General features: G+C 50.6%; 6 protein-coding genes across 6 annotated transcripts; 3 read left to right on the top strand and 3 right to left on the bottom strand.

Moving 5' to 3' along the window:
• Positions 1 to 335: 335 nt before the first annotated feature.
• KY384_001344 (uncharacterized protein) lies at positions 336 to 2,006 on the top strand (the record flags this gene model as incomplete). The annotated part of the gene is made up of 3 exons (XM_044809875.1): positions 336 to 736; positions 787 to 1,632; positions 1,811 to 2,006. The coding sequence occupies 3 exons, from the start codon at positions 336 to 338 to the stop codon at positions 2,004 to 2,006; spliced, it is 1,443 nt and encodes a 480-aa protein (XP_044672887.1).
• Positions 2,007 to 2,847: 841 nt separating this feature from the next.
• On the bottom strand, positions 2,848 to 4,145 carry KY384_001343 (uncharacterized protein; the record flags this gene model as incomplete). Its single annotated transcript, XM_044809874.1, has 4 exons — positions 2,848 to 2,927; positions 3,078 to 3,164; positions 3,219 to 3,244; positions 3,415 to 4,145. 4 exons carry the CDS (start codon positions 4,143 to 4,145, stop codon positions 2,848 to 2,850), a joined length of 924 nt encoding a protein of 307 aa, XP_044672886.1.
• Positions 4,146 to 6,660: 2,515 nt separating this feature from the next.
• Positions 6,661 to 9,066, bottom strand: KY384_001342 (uncharacterized protein; the record flags this gene model as incomplete). The annotated part of the gene is made up of 1 exon (XM_044809873.1): positions 6,661 to 9,066. The coding sequence occupies one exon, from the start codon at positions 9,064 to 9,066 to the stop codon at positions 6,661 to 6,663; it is 2,406 nt and encodes an 801-aa protein (XP_044672885.1).
• An 870-nt stretch (positions 9,067 to 9,936) lies between these two features.
• On the bottom strand, positions 9,937 to 10,768 carry KY384_001341 (uncharacterized protein; the record flags this gene model as incomplete). The annotated part of the gene is made up of 3 exons (XM_044809872.1): positions 9,937 to 10,333; positions 10,385 to 10,599; positions 10,649 to 10,768. 3 exons carry the CDS (start codon positions 10,766 to 10,768, stop codon positions 9,937 to 9,939), a joined length of 732 nt encoding a protein of 243 aa, XP_044672884.1.
• A 1,352-nt stretch (positions 10,769 to 12,120) lies between these two features.
• On the top strand, positions 12,121 to 13,440 carry KY384_001340 (uncharacterized protein; the record flags this gene model as incomplete). Its single annotated transcript, XM_044809871.1, has 3 exons — positions 12,121 to 12,150; positions 12,441 to 12,538; positions 12,690 to 13,440. The coding sequence occupies 3 exons, from the start codon at positions 12,121 to 12,123 to the stop codon at positions 13,438 to 13,440; spliced, it is 879 nt and encodes a 292-aa protein (XP_044672883.1).
• A 2,354-nt stretch (positions 13,441 to 15,794) lies between these two features.
• KY384_001339 (uncharacterized protein) lies at positions 15,795 to 17,221 on the top strand (the record flags this gene model as incomplete). The annotated part of the gene is made up of 4 exons (XM_044809870.1): positions 15,795 to 15,875; positions 15,923 to 16,391; positions 16,445 to 16,765; positions 16,866 to 17,221. The coding sequence occupies 4 exons, from the start codon at positions 15,795 to 15,797 to the stop codon at positions 17,219 to 17,221; spliced, it is 1,227 nt and encodes a 408-aa protein (XP_044672882.1).
• Between the last annotated feature and the right edge of the window lie 1,189 nt (positions 17,222 to 18,410).

The raw sequence follows: 18,410 nt of genomic DNA, 5'->3' as shown, positions 1-18,410 counted from the left end.
ACAGCTTGCATCTTCAACGTTGCCAATCTGATGGACTGTCGCTGCTTTCGTCCGGGCTTTCATTACTACTACCTTCTCTACATTGCAGCATGAGCACTTCAATCTCGAATGAGATATATTGACCGACTTCCATTTCACTGCTGATGCTACCTCCAGGACTCAATTGAAACGATGGCTTGCGGAGAAGGATTCTCATCCTCAGGTACTATGATGCCACCTTTATCGAACACGTTGCTTCTTCAACATTTGGACTCATTTTGACCCGAGCGTTGTCATGATTTCCGCTTTTATTATCTGACTTGCGGCCTGTTGCCATCTCTTGCGTTCACACCACCATGCCTCGACCGGATCGAGGCCGTGTCTATCTTGCAATCTTCGTCGCAATTTTCCTCTACCTTGTTTTGCCTCAAAGTCTTGGTCGGTTTCGTATTCCATTGAAATCTTTACATTGGAAACAGAAGTCACACCTCGCCAGATTCAAGTCACCCCCACCCAATTGCACCGAATGGCTGCAATCCAGCCCATCGAACATAATCTACTCCCAGGCCCCAGAAAATGATGCTACACCGTCACAGGCTTCGTGGTTAATCGACTGCCTGAACACTGCTCAAGCACAGAAGACTAGAGAAAGCATAAGTCACATACAACTTGACCTAGAGTCTCCCACTCTGGATGAGTCCGATATAGATCCATTACTCGAGCTCTGCAGTATTTTACCAAACCTCGAAACAGTCAGGTAGGTCACCTAATCACAAGACCCCCACTGGGAGCTAACACAAGACTAAGCTGGCCTCATGATCATTGTGAGGACCAGGGTGTATACGACCTCATGCGCCTCGCAAGAGAGGCAGGCGCGGCTTGGACAGTGACCATGAACTACGACCCCGTGGATCCAGCGAGGCTAGAATGCAAATCCGACGATATCACCGCATCCATCAGCCACGGTACTGGTCCCGGCCCTAGCGTCGTTGATATCTACAAAAAGCTGAAGACTTGTCCCAATATCAAATCACTCGATCTTTCCATAGAGCAAGGTGGCTGCGTACTCAGTAACGAAGATTTACGTGCCTTCCCCCTTCATCCCGGCGACAAATTCATCAACCTCACTCACCTCACAATCCTCGGCTACGATTGGGCCAACTCAGAACCCCAATCCTGGTTCTCGCCCAAATCCCTGCAGACCAGCGCCGAAAACTGGAAATCAGCCATGGACTGGACCCAGCTGCATCATCTCTCGATCGATCTACCTCCCAAGCACTTCCTCGATATATTCACCAACCACATCCGCAACCTGACCACCCTCTCCCTACTCCCCCAGCGCGGCTTCTGGGGAGACGAGGAAACCCTCTGCGGCAACGCCCAATCCACCCTTGATATCCGAGACGCCTACACCGAGTTCATAACCACTCAGCCACCCCTCGAATCCCTCAGCATCCACGGAACAGGCGCCCATCTCGACCTCCATACAATCCTCGCCCAGCACGGCAGCACCCTGCAGTCCCTCACCCTCCACGAATTCGAAAACGACTGCCCAGACGCCCCCACCCATCCCAACGATACTTTCCCAACCGGCCGGCCCACGCTCACGCCCGCCCAGATCTCCACCCTGTCCGATCTAGCACCGCAACTTAGGTCCCTCACGCTCGATCTCCCCCTCCTCCCCCTTCCCCATCACCCTCTCCCCTTACACTCCTCCACCGGCTGGCCCACAGCGCACTTCACCCCCCCTCGCCCAATTTCCCCATCTCACCTCCCTCACCCTTCACTTCCCCCTCACATCCCCCGACCCCTCGCTCTCCCATATCGCAAGACACTGCCTTGTCATTCCTTCCGCGCGCGAAAAACACTGCCGCGTCCCCGCCCTCGCTACCCCTGCTCTAAACACAACATCCGCACATCATATCTTCCATAGTCTGCGCGAGATGAGGGCAAAGAAGGGCGGGGAGCCGTTGACATATCTGAGGCTAGAAGCGGGAGACTACGACAGAACAGAGGGGGAGGACTGAGGATGGAAAGCCATTTTGAGACGCCGAGGGCGAGGAGATTTGATTGTATGTTCGAAGGCGCGGAGGCTGTGGAAGAGGTGGCGGGGGAGGTCTGTTTCGAGGCAGGTTGGTGGGTGGGGGAGGAGGACTGGTAGAAGATTGGACGAATGGAGAGAGGGGAGAGGGGGGGAATAGATGACGGGGGGGTGGATACGTGTGAGGCGTGCCTGGGGGACCTGGCGCGAGGTATCAGCTGTGTGTATACTAAGAGAGAAAGGGGAGCGGAGAGGAAAGGAGGGGATGCTACGTTAAAGGTGGATGTGACAGTAGCAGTGGTAGATTATGCCTGCGACGAAGAGTCTGATATGTGCCTAGATGGGCGGGGAGGGAGAGGAAAGTAACTCCTGCCCATGATCACAGCACAACAGTGCTGCAATTACCCAGAGCAGCACAGAAACTGATATCGACCAAGCACGAATACTAAGGGAACATCACGCCCGCCCCACTCTCCACTTTATCGATGCTAGCACCAAATTTCTTCGGCATGAGCGCCAATAGCATGGTTCCGAAGACGCTATGCGGCATTCACAGGACCAATGATGACACCTGCGGATGCACAAGTACAAGATTTATCGATGATCGCTATATGACTGTACTTTATCACAAGCATGGCTGGTTGGCGTCGAGGTCATTTTTAGTGGATTTCAATTCTTAAACGAACTACACACCTCAACAAAAAAAGGTCCTGCAGCCACTCCTAACGCCCAATCTTATGTTCTCGCGCAGTCAAGGGCATTCCCATCGTCACCCAGAAGCATCAATGACCATGATGGTTGGTGGAGACATTTTAAGCTCCTGATCGTCATTCTCCATGAGGGTTAGTGGAGACAATTATGTCAAGATCTTGATCTTCCTTCTCCACCGGCTCGTCTGGAGCACTTCCTATGACAACGGGCTTGTTACATCGTTCGTGCCAATATTCGCCTGCTCATCCACGATTTAGCCTGTGAACGTCTTGCTCCGACGATGATGACCAAATCCAACCAAAATACTGGGCAGGATTGAAATCATTGGATAGAATTCTTGACTCACCCGCGATCACAAATGCAAGGCTGTCTGCATTCTCAAAGGATAGGTTCGGATTACAATGACCAACGGGGCCATTTGGATTGTCCCTATCTGGCCCGCATTTGACGGAGTCATGAAAATTCAATACCAGATTTCTACACCCACTGTAGCCGTATGCATAGTCGTCGGCTCTAACTCAATAAGCTCAGTCAGAAACTTGTATCCAATCTATACGACAAAGATGCGTACCTCGGAGGCTGAGCCGTTCCTCGTGTGGGGTATCGCGTATGCATCAATTCATGAACGAGGGTGAAGGCTGTTGGGTCGACATTAGATCCAGCGTCAACGAGGCGAAGGATACATACACTTGGTCTCCTTGAATTTGCCGATGTTGAACCACTCGTCAGTGTTCGGATGATCTGGTTGACACTCTGTCCCAGCTACAGAAGACTTTTGTTTGATGTTATTATCCCACCACGGGGCGCACAGGTTCAGGATGTTCCATCCCGCGTAAACGTAAGCGACCGTGTCTCCCCCACACGGTAAGTCTTCGCTGCAACTGATATGCAGTGGTTCAGATTCATCAAAATAGACAGCAAAGGCGTTTGAGTACTTGTCTTGCACCAGAAGCTCGAAACCTGGCTGATTTTTCAGGCTCGGCGGGAAAAATGATTGATAGTATGGGCTGGCCCCCTTGATTTTTGTGCCCTTCAAAATGATTTGGATTGCGACTACGAGCTCCTCGGTGATGAGCGCTATGTCTGCGTCGCTACGTTGACATCTCCTTTGAAATCCCTTTAGAGACACACCACCAGGCCAGGGAGTGGTTGGTATTGCCAAGATGGCCTCCGGGCTGCCAGGGGCAGGTTTGTTGCCTCCGATAGGTGTAACAGGTGTAATAGGTGTATCACCTGCGCCTGTGTCGCCGCCGGTGCTAGGTTGAGGTTTGGGTTGCGTTATGCCGCAATTCTGAGATGCAATGCAGGGTGTCTCACGTTTTTCCAATCCATTCTCCTCATGCCGTTCTATGGGCGTTGCTTGCGCGAGTACGATGACCATGGAGACGGAAAGCAGCGATAGGTTGAGATGCATGATGAAGTATGGTGTTTGTTGACTTACACAAGTTTTTGTCCCAGAGCATCGCTTTTCGAATGGGTCTTATACTGCTCGAGAGACCCTCAGGCCGTGCCGCTTGAATGGGGCAGCGCAGCATCATCGTCTTCCTTCCACGTGTGAATGTTGGATCACAGGGAACATAGGCTACTCACGTGTTGTCAGCACAACCCCTGGTCTTGTTTGACAACTTGAGCCTTCACACATCGATCCCGGATATAGATAGATTCTCGGCCTGACTATTGCCTACCTGCCATTGCAACGACCGATACGATTAGCCAGGGTATGGGCATCCAAAGGGTCATTGTCTTGTTGGACTCTGTGTCTTACATTCGTCGTTGGCCCCAATCAGGAGGCTAGAAATTGGAGAAGCATAGTTCATATCCTAGGCCATCATCACACTTCATATCCAGGATTGCTTCTACTTCATCGTCTCCTGCGCCGAATGGATCATCATCCGCGAACACAATGACCGGTTCATTGACCCCACCAATAAGAATATTTGGCAACAGATCCGAGGTATGCTTAGAATTGGCAGATATGACAAAAGCAGACAACTCCAGCGGCCAGAATAAAGACTGGTGATCACATCCCAATGATGGAATGGGATTTAATCCACAGGAGCAGCGATTCACTGTGCCCGTTAGAAGTGGAGAAAAGTACCGAATGCCTTGCTACCTTGGAGATCTTGGAGTGCTGAAATCACTTTCATCAATCATCAGGTGATACGCTACATGTGACTCTCCAAAACAACGGCTGCGAAGAGCGAAAGGTTGGTTGCCGACCCTTGAACCTTGTGCGAAGCTCCTCCAGAGCAACTTTTCGACCTACGTGAAGGAGATCTGAGACTGTGAAACTAAAGTTGTCATCCTACAGGATTGTTAGTGCTTCGATGAAACATCAAGTCAGCAAACGCAAGCCTGATGAATATTTTCAGCTGGCATATCAATGATCGATCGTGTTTCACACTCAAGCTAATCATGTTATTTTCCGAGGGAACGCACTATCTACAGGTCATGCAAGATATAGACTACGAACGTTCCACCTGACGGCTCACGGTAGCACATATTAGTACATAGCTAACGGCCACAGGTCGAGCACGCCTCCAGCTCAAAACGACTCGTTGCTTTGAGCCTTGCTGAAGCTAGATAAGATTGACAAAGACTGGATAATTCTCTATCATATGTGGCGACAGACCTGAGGGCAAATATCTCTTTCAAACCAGCTACAAATCTACACCCCTCGTCATATTCAATATACTGAAAGTTCCAATTTCATCTCATTTCTTCCGCTTCTGCCACGATCCCTCCCCTCTTCCCCTCCCACTCCCTGCCAAGGAATATCTTTCCGATGAATCCTGACCCTCACATAATCCTTCGAAGCTTACAAGTAATAAGCTAACACAACAGTCTCCACGGCCCGCAATCCTTCAAACCCAGGGCAACTAAAGACAGCCAACTTATCGTGAGGTAAGGGGTTTGTTTCATCCTTCGACCGTCGAGGTCCAGGATATGCAGATACAAAGCAACATTCTACAGCGCAAGAAATAGATCTTGCGAATCTCCCGTTTCCATTTGAAGAATTGTCGTCTTTGCTCGGGAAGGGGACCCCGTTAGACATGCGGCGCGAATGTTATGGGTAGTCACACGATGAACGAAGCGAGAGTGGCGGTGACATGAGTTATCTTGAAGAGAAGGGAGGGAGGAGGGGGGGGGGTGGTAGAGATGCACATGGATGGAGGGTCCACGAGAGGAGAGGCGTAGAGAGAGGCGAGGGGAGAAGAGGCCATGGAAAGGCCGAAGGGGTTTGCAGAGATCAGGTCGTGGCTTGAGCATGTCGAAGTCAGGTCAAAGAGGTAGGGAATGGGAGGTGGAGGTGGTAGATCTAGCGAGGGACAGGCTTGACGACGAATATTCGCCTAGAAAATGCAGGACAGGAGGATTTGATTGGCACTGCCTGCCCCCTCGATGAATGATAAAGGGTTCCCGACATTGCTTTTGCCCAGAGAAGCAAAGAAACAAAATATATGCTAGATCGCAAAAGTCAAGAAAACATCGCGCAATCACCCCAAGCAATTAGGAACACCCAGCACAAGCATCCATGAGAAAAGCACATTCAATTCATTAGATCTACCAGCGACCTAGCTAGGTAATCTCACCGTGACTCATTACCATCAGCGTGGCATCAGCATCAATAATCTCTTTCATCACATCTCTTTTATCGATTCATAAAGGCCAGCCGTCTCATGTAGCCATACTATTTCGCTTCGTAAATAATGCTGTGTCTGCCATCTCAATCATCTGGCTACGTACAATAAGCCAAGCTTAGCCATCTCAGTTCATCTCATGTAAAAAGCCGTTTCCGCCATCCATTTGATCATGTAAAAAAAGCCATGCAAGCTATGCAAATTATTGTATTTTCATCTCATCTTCCGTCTTTCGTTCATAGAACAATCAAATCAAATCAAATCATTTTCAATCACGACACAAACCTCTTAACGACGAGGTCCGTACCTCTTCAAACTCGCGGTCCTAAGTGGAGTAGTGATCCTGTTAGCTAGCGATGCCGACCTGCCAAGCCCTCCGCGCTGAGTGATTGTAGTCTTGACCGTCACCACCTTCTCATATTCCTCTTGGTTGCCATTGCCCCATGTCGAGGAGCGGGGACGCCAGAATGGATGCAGGCGGGTAGAGCGCTCAGTGGTGGAATGGCGGCGAGCGAGGGGAGCTGCCTGCTTGCTCAACACGTGGTGGAAGGGAAGGGTGATAGAGCGGTGGAGAGAGGACAAGCGTGCAAGCTTCTTGCCGGTCTTTGACGGAGTAGCGGCTGAAGGGTCAGGCGATTGGGTGTGAGAAGGCGTGGGCGGGATGACATTGATAATGTCGGGGGGTGGAGGAGCGGAGCGAGGGTTTTGGAGCGGGGATTCGATGTATTCGGAGCTATGTCCGGCAGGTCTGAGCGGCGAAAGGAGGCCAACCGCGCTGGGGATGTGGAGGCTTGCGTTGTTAACCACTATGGAAGACTTCTCGGCAGGCTTGTTTGTGTCTTGATTCGCGACTTCCTGGATTACAAGGATCGAGCTGTTGGTGTGTGGGTAGATGTTTAAGGCAGTTGCTTCACCGATTTCGAAGACGCCAGGGGAGGCTGAGAGGGTCGATCGGAGGGAGAAAGGCGATAGAAGGGAGGAGTGGCTACGCGTGTCCTTATTCACGCTGGAGAGCCTGGAAGACGGGCCTTGCTCCTCTTGAACTTCAGCGTCTAGTGTAAGACCTGATTCAATGGTAGGTAGCATAGGGGGCTTGCTGTGTGTCTTCAGATCTGTAGATGTTACTGAAATAGCCTTAGTCTTCAGTGAGAGCTGGCTGGTCTGTACAGATGGCGACGAGGCCTCGGGCATGTCTGGAGGCATGATTGCGCGCATTGACCTATCACCACTCTCTTGCGGCTTTGCTTGTTGAATTATCACGGATTGAGCTCGACCACGAAAAGCAAGCGTCTCTTCATTCACATTTTCTCTACTCTCTGGAGCTGTCGTTGGTCTTGATGACTTGGTGCGTGATGCAGACGAGAAAGAGCCTGAATGGCGCTTGCTACTTGAGCCAGATGACCAAACGGACGATCGACGATCAGGAAGCACTCTAAGATTGACATTCGTCGACCATGTCTTTGTAGCTGGCTGCTGCCCTCCTGATGAAAAGCTTCTTCGCAGATCTGTGTGAGGCTTATTCGCAGTACGTCTTAGAGACTTTTGGGGGCTTGGTGGATGCTCCCACTCGCTCGTATCGATTATCTTGCCGGTGTGACGGAGCGTTATACGACGTCTTGGACTGTTGTCTATTATCTTGGCTGCAATGACAGTAGAGTTTGAAGAAGCGTTCGAGCCTCGCTTCGCCTCAATGCCTTCAGTAGTTGCTAGTGCGTTCATTAACTCTTCACCAAGCGAATCATTAATGCGTTCTTCCAACAGCAAAGCAGCAGTCGTCTTCGTGTTATACCTCTTTAGCGTTTGGGCAGCTTGAGTTGTGGGAGATACCTGCTCTCCCCAGGCTTGAGTCTCATCTTCATCCATTCTGTACTCTTGCCAGACGTCACTCTCTTGAACGAGAGGAGTTTCCGTTGCGCCAACCTTCGGAAGACGATCTTGTAGCTGCTCGTGGATACGAGCTGGCGTATCTCCACCCCAGGCCCCATCAAATGAAACAAACTCGGGACTGTCCAATGCTTGTGTAGATATGACCTGCGTTGGCGTAGGTTGGTCGTCGTCTAGCTCAATGCCAAGCCCGAGACCCACCGTCTTTTGTTTCTGCTGCTTTGCATCGTGCGCCCATTTCTGCTGGTATCTGAGCTGTGAAATTGGGCTTGGTTCAATGGTGTCGATCCCCGGATCAAAGTCTTCCTCCGCTGTTTTGAAGGAATCCGTACGGTTATCTGCGTTGTCAAGTGAAGCTGAATCATTTGCAGTCATCGATACAACTGATTTCCTTTTAGGTGGAGTCGTCTCAGGTGTAGGAGGGCTTTGTTGTCGTAAAGATGTATTGCTCAATTGCCCGTTCACAAAGACCGGAAATGTGTGATCTTTGAGGACTGAGTCATCCATCCAGCTCTTGAATGCATCGCTACCATTTAGAGGAGGAGTCAGAGGAGCACTGATAGCGGGACTGATCTCCTTGTTGGGAGGTATCCAAGAGTTGATGCGCTCTTGAGTTGTATACACGGTGCCGCTGGCAGCGCTTTCTGTTTTTTTTCCAGTAGAAGGAATCTTCACATCTATTGACCCATATGGATTCGAAGCTTCTCCATCTTGAATAGTAGGTCGAGGTAGGGATTTGTGGGCCTGGAGTGACCCGAGGCCACGCGGCTCTATATTGGGTGGATCGACAAGGCGTGTTGAAGCTGGCATTGCTACAGGCTGACTAGCTATACAATATGACTTGCCATGAGCTAGCTGACAAAGCGATAGATGTCGTCGACAGCGTTATAGATTTGAAGTGTCATACATAGTATGATCAAACCTCACCTGCAGGTCATGTACAAGTGGCAGGCGCGGAGCTGATCGGTCGAGTTGCGTATGCCGGAGATTGTACGATGTGCAGGACAGCTATCAACAACGACGTAGCTAAGCAAATATCAAAGTATCTGCAGTGCAGGTCAATTCTGCAGTGTGGTTGGTGTTGTAAAGGTGGGTGATGTAAAGCGTTGAAATGACGATTTGAGTGAATGAGCTATCAAGGACTCGGGAAGCGAGATTCACGACGACGGAGCAATGGGCCAGGACATATTCCAAGGACGCGGTCAACTAAGGGAGGTCAAGCCAGAAGCGAACAGCAAAGATAGAGAAGTTGAGGACTGGTCGAAGGGTGTGAGACGGTGTGATAGCAGATGGTGGAGCTAGTGGCTGCGACGACTCCGAGCAGGCGCCAAGCACGAAATTACAAGGGTCTGGGTCATTAGGTAAACGTCCGTTCGTTGGGAGTCTTAAAGAGCCCTAAGGTAAGTCACTCACGGGTCGCTTGCCCTACCAGAGTTACCAGGAAATCTTCCTAGCGTTGCTATCTCTACGTGCATTGATTTGCTTGACCAGCACTCAGACCAATACTCGATCTATGTGTTCCAATTGTATGCTCTTTGGGTCTTCTTCTGAAGATAATACATATCTCTATGCTAGGGAAGCTGATGCTGAATGATGAATGCCTCCAATGCTCGCTATGCTACATGGACTTTCCCCCAACGGCATGTCCCCTTTCTTGACCCGCTGACCATATCCTGCAATCTAGAGCAGAATTGCAGCTATGCCTACCGCAAGAGCTCCTACCATCCCCACCGTCAATTCAGCTTCAAGACGCATACCGCCTCCTGTTTTCGATGCACTTGCTGCAGCCGATGTACCTGTAGCGGTTGCAGCGCCTGCTGTAGTCCCACTTGCCCCTGATGATCCTCCTGATTGAGATGAAGATGAAGAAGCTGAAGAGGAGGATGAGCCAGAAGATTTGAGCTTCTCGGCTCCGGCAGTGATGACGACAGCTATCGGAGCACCAAGATCTGTACCAGCAAGAGTTGCAGTCTGCACGGCTGGATTGCTGGCATCGGTGGTTACACCAGTCCCGCTGATGGTACCTGAGCAGATAGCTTGAGTGGTGGCTTCAAGTTTACAGTCCACGACTCTGGTTCTGCAGTTTTGTCAGGATAGCCCCAGCAATAGGCAGATATACACAACATACACATCTTCGAGCCCCAAGGAGAAGCTCAATGTGGATGGGCCTTCAATGACCGTCACAGGAGACGGGATACCACACAGCGAGTCGTCATTTTCGTCTGAGTTGTCGTTGTTACTGCCACTGCTTGAAGCTGCCGTCGATGTGGCAGTCACTGTTGCGACCTGTCTCTTTTGCTTCTGTTCAGGGCACTGGATCACATACGTGGTGGCAGATGCATCCTGTCCGCGTTAGTGGACAAGAAACCCTTCGAGAATCGGAGAAACATACAGCTCCAACAATAGAGCCAAGGAGACTTTGCGAATCCGCAAAAGGTAGCAACAGGGACACAGTGGTATTCTGAGCTTTCAGCAAGCCCGCTAGAGTCAGGAGTAGCAGCGTCGAATACATGGTGCTAGGTTATGGAATGGAGAAAAGTAGATTAATTTGTTCCGTATTAGAATGTATGAAGCTCAAAGTGTCTACCTATGCTTTAGCCGCACCAAGTACTACCATCCGTGGGCAAGCGGTCCTATATATATGCGCGTGCATCCCAATCTCCCGCATACTATCCCTAACTCGGTACTATTGTTTCAGGCGTGAATCCTGTTGCCCCTGAATCCAAGCTTACTCGCATGAACACGGTCAAGCAGGAGTGGCCTTCCTCAACAGCATGAGCAGACACGAATGATTACTGATGTCGTGCACAGCCACTTCAAATCGGTAGCTTGCATGCAAAGAATTCGTGTGATTGGATCTGGGACTCAATCTCAAGGCCTTAGCGTTGCCTTAATGCAGTCATCCGAAAAGCAGCTTCGGAGTTTGACCCCCGACGAGTGACTCGAGTCAAGGAGGGCACTGGCGCAATTGATGTCGTAGACAACTGAGAAGGCAGAAAATGAGATTGCAGAATCCTCTCGAACTTCTATTCGTGTCGCTGTCCGCATGCCGCTGACCTGTGATTCGCTACAATAGCTATGGGCTCTTGCAAACTCACATCCATCGTTCCTACAATCCTTCCGGTGGCTACACCTTTGGTCCTCTACCAATTACATGTCCTTTGCCATGCCTCGGATGGTACCGCTTGGAAAGAAAGAGGAAGCGTCGTCAGGAAGTCGGATCAGTAATCACGGCCGTCTGACTACAAAATACATCCGAACTTGTACAGGGTGAATGAGGACGGTACCCCAAGAAGCGAGGCTACACGCTTGAATATGAGAGAGAAAATGCGTGGAAAGAGTAAGTACACATGATCTAAAGACTCTGTGCCTCTTGCCCGGGCCAATTCTGCGCCTGTCTTGCAGTAATGTGCCTGGAAGCAACTCAGACAAGCCCTGATCATCAAGAATGATATATACTTTGGATGAGCTTTGAGGCAGACAAGAGATACAAGGGAAGCAGTTATGTGCTTTATCAATGGAGCTGAATGGGAACAAGTCGTTTCAAAGCAGAGTACGCGACTGTCCAGCCTCTACGAACCACCGCGACTGCACGATCCCGGCTTCCCTTTCACCTTGACCCAGCGTCTATGCCCTTCACACGTATCTTTGCTGATTGATCTGACTCCCACGCTAGAAGATTATACCTACTTTGCAGTCTTGCCCAGTGGAGGCTGGCATCCTCATTGGCATGCGGGCTTACGAAACACCTGCAGGTGCTGCATGGCATGACTCCGAACTATTGACCACTCAAAGCAAGACCAGGGCTCTATCCTCTTGCTAGCAAAGATCCGTATGAAACAGCAAGGTGTTCCATTTGAAGCCATGGAGGAAATTGCTGCTGAGCATAAGAAAGTGAGGTGGTCCACCACATTCGCCTTGCCTGTTACACTTTTTCAGTGCGCTGAGTCGTGAGCAATGCCTACAAGCTCCGCAACCAGATCAATGCAACCGGGGGAAGAGCACCCTGAGCATTCATATGCTGCTGCGTGCCCGACCAACCTGATACTGTACGTGCGTCTCTAGATTATCGTGACTGTGCTGACGCCGGCAAAAGCTTGATGGGTGCTACTGGTTCCGGAAAAAGGTCGGTATTTTGCCTTTCTCCCTTGTCAAACATTGGACGATCTGACTTTGCAACTCAGCTTATCAATATGATTTGCAACGAGGAAGTGGCAGAGGTGGGAGATGGTCAGGAATCAATGACCCAAGATGTCACGCATTATGTCAAGGTTGTGAACGGGTAAACCATTACTCTCATCGATACTCCAGGATTCGATGATACCCACTTGACTGCTAGACAAGTACTTGAAAAGATCTCTGCCTGCCTTTTCCGAGAGTACGCTTTATCGAAGATCCTGTCGCCATGTTGCTGGCAAACTAACGATGCAAAGCCATCAGAACGGACGCAAAGTCAATGGCTTGCTCTACCTTAGAGACATCAGCAAATCCGAGATGACTGGCACAGCAATGAAAGACATGGAACTGTTTCAGAGACTCTGTGGAGATGATGCTCTCAACAATGTGATCCTCCTTACTACAATGTGGGTTAAAAGTGAGCCTGGCGTTGGACAAGAGCGTGAACAAGAAGTCGTTAGCAAGTTCTGGAATAGAATGATCGAGCCTGGTGCATCACTCTCGAAACGACTGAGCGTCGTCAGCAGCCATATATTGGGCACAGTCGAGCCTATTTCCGATTTTATTGCTACTATGCTCAAGTTTCAGCTTACATTGCTACAAATCCAAAGGGAGCTAGGAAATGGAATCAACCTGATCGACACGGCAGCCGGGCAGGTCATCGATCACGATCTGTCTGCTGCCATAGCAGAAAATGAAGAGACATTGCAGTCAATCAAAGAAGCCTTGAATGTTAGTAGGAAAATATCAAAGTCGACGCTAGAAGAACAAGCTATTGCATACCAAGTGCTGCTTGGAGTGGCGAGGAACGATCGAAACGCGCTCAACGAAGACTTTGAAAAAGTTATGTACGCCGAAGAAGAACGTCGATCCCATCTTTTTGGATTTCGCCTTCCAGATCGCTTTGACGCTCTGGGTGAAGAACTCGATCCCGAAGAACAGACACTCGAAGCCTCTGTAGTAGAGATGCCGTCAATCAGGCTTTCTCAGCCATGCGAACATGTCTGAAAACAATAAGACCCTACTATAGATCTATTTGAATCCGTGAGTGGGCTACTAGGCATTTTACTCGATTAAGTCTCGTCTGACCTGCGGTCTGAGACTGGCCATTTCCTCCTAAAGTGTTGCTTTCAGCTGGCGTTGAAGGGCTGAGTTACTTCATGCATGGCATTTGCAATCCCAAATTGTGGAACCAACATGTACCTAATGTTTCAAAAGCAACCTATCGAGTCCTTGGACGCGGAAGGCGATTCAGGTATGCTTTGCTCATTCATCTCATTCAACTCCGTCTGCTCTTCATGCCAAGTCTGGGATTCAACCAAAGACATTCCTGAAAGACAATCTGCTATGCAAAATTCCGCAACGGCATACATATCCCTTTACGGAGGATATCTTGAGCTCTACTTTATCGGAAAATAATGACGAGGTCGAGTCATATGCGCGTCAAGAGACCTTGTTCCGACATCAGGCCACAACGTGAGACCATCTATGCAAGTTGATATTTCGAGCCACAATGTCTACGACTAATATCCCGCATCGCATGGAAATCACAATTTTTATCCCAGCCATCACCCAGACATGCGAGCTCGGAAACATTACCGTCAACGCCCGCATAGCTCCCTGAAGCTTCCCCCACACCTCCTCCACCTTCACAGCAAAACATCTCCCACCCCTGACCAACTCCAATGCCACTCCCTCCCTCCTCACCTCCCTCACCCTCCTTCTTCTTGCTCCTCCTCACCCTCCTCCTCACCATCCTCCCCTCCGTCACCCCCTCCCCCGTCAACTGCACCTCCGCCGGCGCCCTGGTCCCCACCCTCGCCGAATGCAGCACTCTCCTCGACGTCCTCAACGCCCGCGCCCTCGCCCCAGGCGGCGCCATCAACATAATCTGGGGGCGATATTTTCCCTACCCACACCCTCCATATCCGCCGCCCAATTATGTCAAACTGCCCTTCGGCTTCTACTTAATGCGCACGAATCCCTACATGGAACCCAATCACTGTGAGCTTCTTGTGGATAATTTCGTGGATAGGAGGGAGGAGACGGATATTTTTGGTTGGGGCGACTTGGTTATTGCGGGGCGGAGAGTTGTGGCGGGCTGTGTGGCTACGGGACAGGTGGGACGGGTGGATCCGACGGGGAGGGGGTTGGTGAGTGTGGGGGTTAAGTGGAGGAGGGGGGTTGGGGATGGAGAGGAGGAGGCGGAAGGGGGAGGAGATGGGGTTATGGGAAATGTGACGATGGTGGGCTTGGATGCGGGTGAGGTTCAAGAGGTTCAAGGGCGTGTTGTTGTTGATTGAACGAGTTTGATGGGCGTGAGAGACCGGATTGTATGAATGACGTTGGGCCTGATTATGTGAGATACACAGTCGAGCATTGGGACAGAGTATTGGAGCTTGCGTCAGAGGCTGGTGCGATAGGCTTTGAGGGCAGCTTCGAGGCCAGGCCATGTAAGGCGTTGACAGAGTCTGCTCCCAAGTACCAACCTAAGTCAAGACCATGAGTACCTTATTGAAAGCGGAGTGACGATTCCTCATCCTACATAGTCGGCGGAGTCCGCGCCAAATACATGCTCGAGTATGTCCGCTCGTACTGCACATCGACTAGAATCACCTCCGACAGATATTTCACCAATACTGGAATGCAGATGTCCATGATATGCGCGAAATCCGACTAACAAAGCTGCATTAGCCTCAGCTCGATCTCCGTGCCACAAACCCACTGGTGCCCAGGCGGAAACGCCGCACGCAACCACCACGCCACCGAAACGCAGCGTTTGAAACATTCGATCGGCCTTATCGATTGCCTGTTGCAGTATCACGTAAGGCGTGCGATTATGCAGTCTACATGTCAGCAGTATCTTTAAGCGGATCCTTCGTGGTAGGTGGACTTTGTCGTGACTGGCGAGGTCCGTGTGGAAAAGTATTGGTGAGGACCGGTGAGGATGCTGTGCCTGAATGGAAAATCATCATTGCATTTTTAGGCTTGAGCTATTGATGTACTCTGAGTGCTTTAGCATTTTGCGCTTCTGCTGCTTGTTCGGTGCGGTGACGTGGCGTGGCGATTGTACTTTGTTGCTGACTGCAAGATGGGGGAGTGACTTCGAAATCTTCTGAGTTTTTGCCGCGAGCGAGCGATGGTAAAGTGTGCGGATCTGCTCTTTGGGAGATGCATTTAACTGCGCCGTGGAGTAGTGAGTGCGATCTTGGACGCCTGAGTAAGTATAAGCGTTGGAGATATGGTTATTATGACCTTCTTGGAGCCTCATATCTTCCCTCTCGTCCTGCCATCTTGATTCAGCCTCTTTTCCTACTTGATTTGATCCTTTCTTTGCGAGCAAGACTGGACCAATATCTATGATGGCTGCAATGATCTCTGGAAATGAAGAAGTGTCGAAACATGTGGTGTCTCCAGCCAAGGTGTCAGTCACAACATTCATTGTAGGTCCACCACGCCAGTATCACAAAAACTACTAACAGGGATCAAGACTGTGATTTGGGTCTGTGCCGTCTTCGCCATCACCTTCTCCATCGCTCGCATCGCCGTGCGCTTCCAAGCATTCAGACGCCTCTATGCCGATGACTGGCTCGTTCTCTTCGCTTTGGTCGCCCTGCTGGCCAACACGACCTTATGGCAAGTCGGCAGGCACATCATGTACGAAACCATCAACATTTTCTCCGGCCAGGTCCTACAGCCTCGGCCTGGCTTCGAGCAGCGCATCGAGAAGTGGATGCACATCAATGTTGCTGCTATCTTGCTCTTCTACAGTGGTCTCTGGGCTGTGAAGCTGTCTTTCCTGGCTTTCTTTCGAAGAATGGGGAGTAAGGTGCGGAACCAGAAGGCAGTCTGGAATGCCGTTACGGGCATCACTGTGGCGGCGTACATTGTTTGTGTGGCAATCTATCCGTATAAGTGCCAAACGAGTAATTTGACTTATGTGATCGGTGAGATGTACCGTGAGCATGAATATGTGGGTTCCATTACTGACAGAAAATAGCAAACTGCGGAGGACCAAGCGCAATAGCATACTACAAGAACGTCCTCAAAGTGAGCCTGGCCATGGATGTCGTGACTGATGCTTTGAGTATGTCTCGACATAGCTTGGAGCTCACCGAGACTGATGCGTGTGTAATAGTCATGGCCGTGCCCATCAACATTTTCTGGATGGTGCAGATAAACCTGAGGCAAAAGGTTGCCATCGCGAGTGTCTTCCTGATCACGATCATCATCGTTATTTTCGCCATCATTCGTGTGACCCTAATCAATAGCGCAAGCTACCAGATCGACATGTCATGGCTGCACTTATGGACGTCAATCGAGCAGACGATCTGTAAGTGCTCCCCTTGTACATCGAGCCCCTTGTACATCGAGCAGCAGTATCTAGTCGGCACAGTCATCTGATGGAAAAACTCGTGCTGAAATTTGTATAGCAATCATAGTAGCCTGCCTAGTCTCATTCCGGGCCCTGTTCACGAAAAGCGGTCATCGTCTGCGCGCCATGAAGCACAGCGGGGAAAGATCGTACTCTTGGCCTTTCAGTCGAATGACTTCATTCTTCAGCCGCACATCCACAAGAGGATCCAGCTCTTCCGAAGCATCGCAGGAAATCCTACAGCGAACAGAACACAGTCTATTGAAAAGACATGGGAGTACGATACACGCTTACGCATCGAAAGAACCACCTTGGTACCCAAGATCACCGGCCTTTGAGACTCCTGATTTTGCTGAGAAGCTCATACTGCCACCAAATGCCGTGCATGTCCGTCGCGACGTCAGCGTTGTGTGAGATAATGACTGTAGTTTTGAGCGTAGTGACGACAAATTGTGGCGACATTCTACATGAGCACTACTAGAGAATCAAATAAAATTCATTTCAATCAGAAACATTATCTTCACTGACACAAAACATCCATAGCTAATTCCCCCAATCCAGAAGTGAAAGCATTTCTCTCCCAAAATTAGTAATCCAACCTCATTACAATTAACCACACCAAATCCACATTTCGCCAAGTGACATCCCACAAAATCTGCATATCACAACGTAGAAACCAGAGCCTCAACCCCATCCAAATGCCTCCAAACTACTCCTCGGTCTCTCAACAACAACTCACTCACCCAGCCATCTCACCAGTCGGCCTCTCCTCACCCTTCTTCACCGAACCCCCAGCCATCTCCGCAGCCCCACCTCCAACCCCTCTACTCCATCCCTTGAGCTCATCCCACGACCCCGACCCCAACCCAGATCCAGGATAAGCCTTATATCTCGGCAGCACCTCCCCCACCTCTTCTTCCCCACCCTTCCCTTTACGTTCGGACTCAGGCTCATGATTGATTTCTTGGCTCGGTGTAGGATTCTTGGTAGTAGCGGGGAAGGTGTCTGTGGTAGGGGCAGGGTTAGGGGCGGGGAAAGGGGAGAGGGAGAGGGAGGGGAAGGTGCGCTTCTTGTGACGACGGCGGAGGAGGAAGACGCCGCCTGCGAGGAGGGCGGCGACGCCGAGGACTGAGCCTATGGATGCGCCGACGGCTGTGCCGGTGTTTGATTGGGGGGTTGAATTGGTTGATTGGAGGGCTGCAGCCGCAGAGCTGGTGGAAGGCGTGGGATTCGTTGGGCTAGTGAAGTTTGCTGTTGGGGCTGCTGAAGTCATCGCCATCTGTGAGCTAGATGAGCTCGAGGTAGTGACTGTAGATTCTGGGCCTTCGGTGCTCGGTCCCTGTTGTTCAACGCTTGTTTCGCTAGCTATATCGAAGGCGGAAACTTCAAGTGTTGTGGAGTAGGAGGCGTCCCAGCATGTCCAGAAGGTGGTGGACTCGGATGGATCGGTCAGGGCAAGGGGCATTGGATTGAGGTCACCGCTGTTCTTCCTCAGTCATCTTACAACGAAAGGCATGCTTAAGGGGATCGTACCAGCAGAATGGACTGTCATGGTCGCAATCGTTGTCTCCGTACACATATTGTGTGGTGACTGGAGAGACGT

The sequence above is a fragment of the Bacidia gigantensis genome, assembly GCF_019456465.1.
Source record: "Bacidia gigantensis strain McMullin 20006 chromosome Unknown contig_132, whole genome shotgun sequence".
Lineage (NCBI taxonomy): Eukaryota > Fungi > Ascomycota > Lecanoromycetes > Lecanorales > Ramalinaceae > Bacidia > Bacidia gigantensis.
This window is presented reverse-complemented; position numbering and strand designations above follow the sequence as displayed.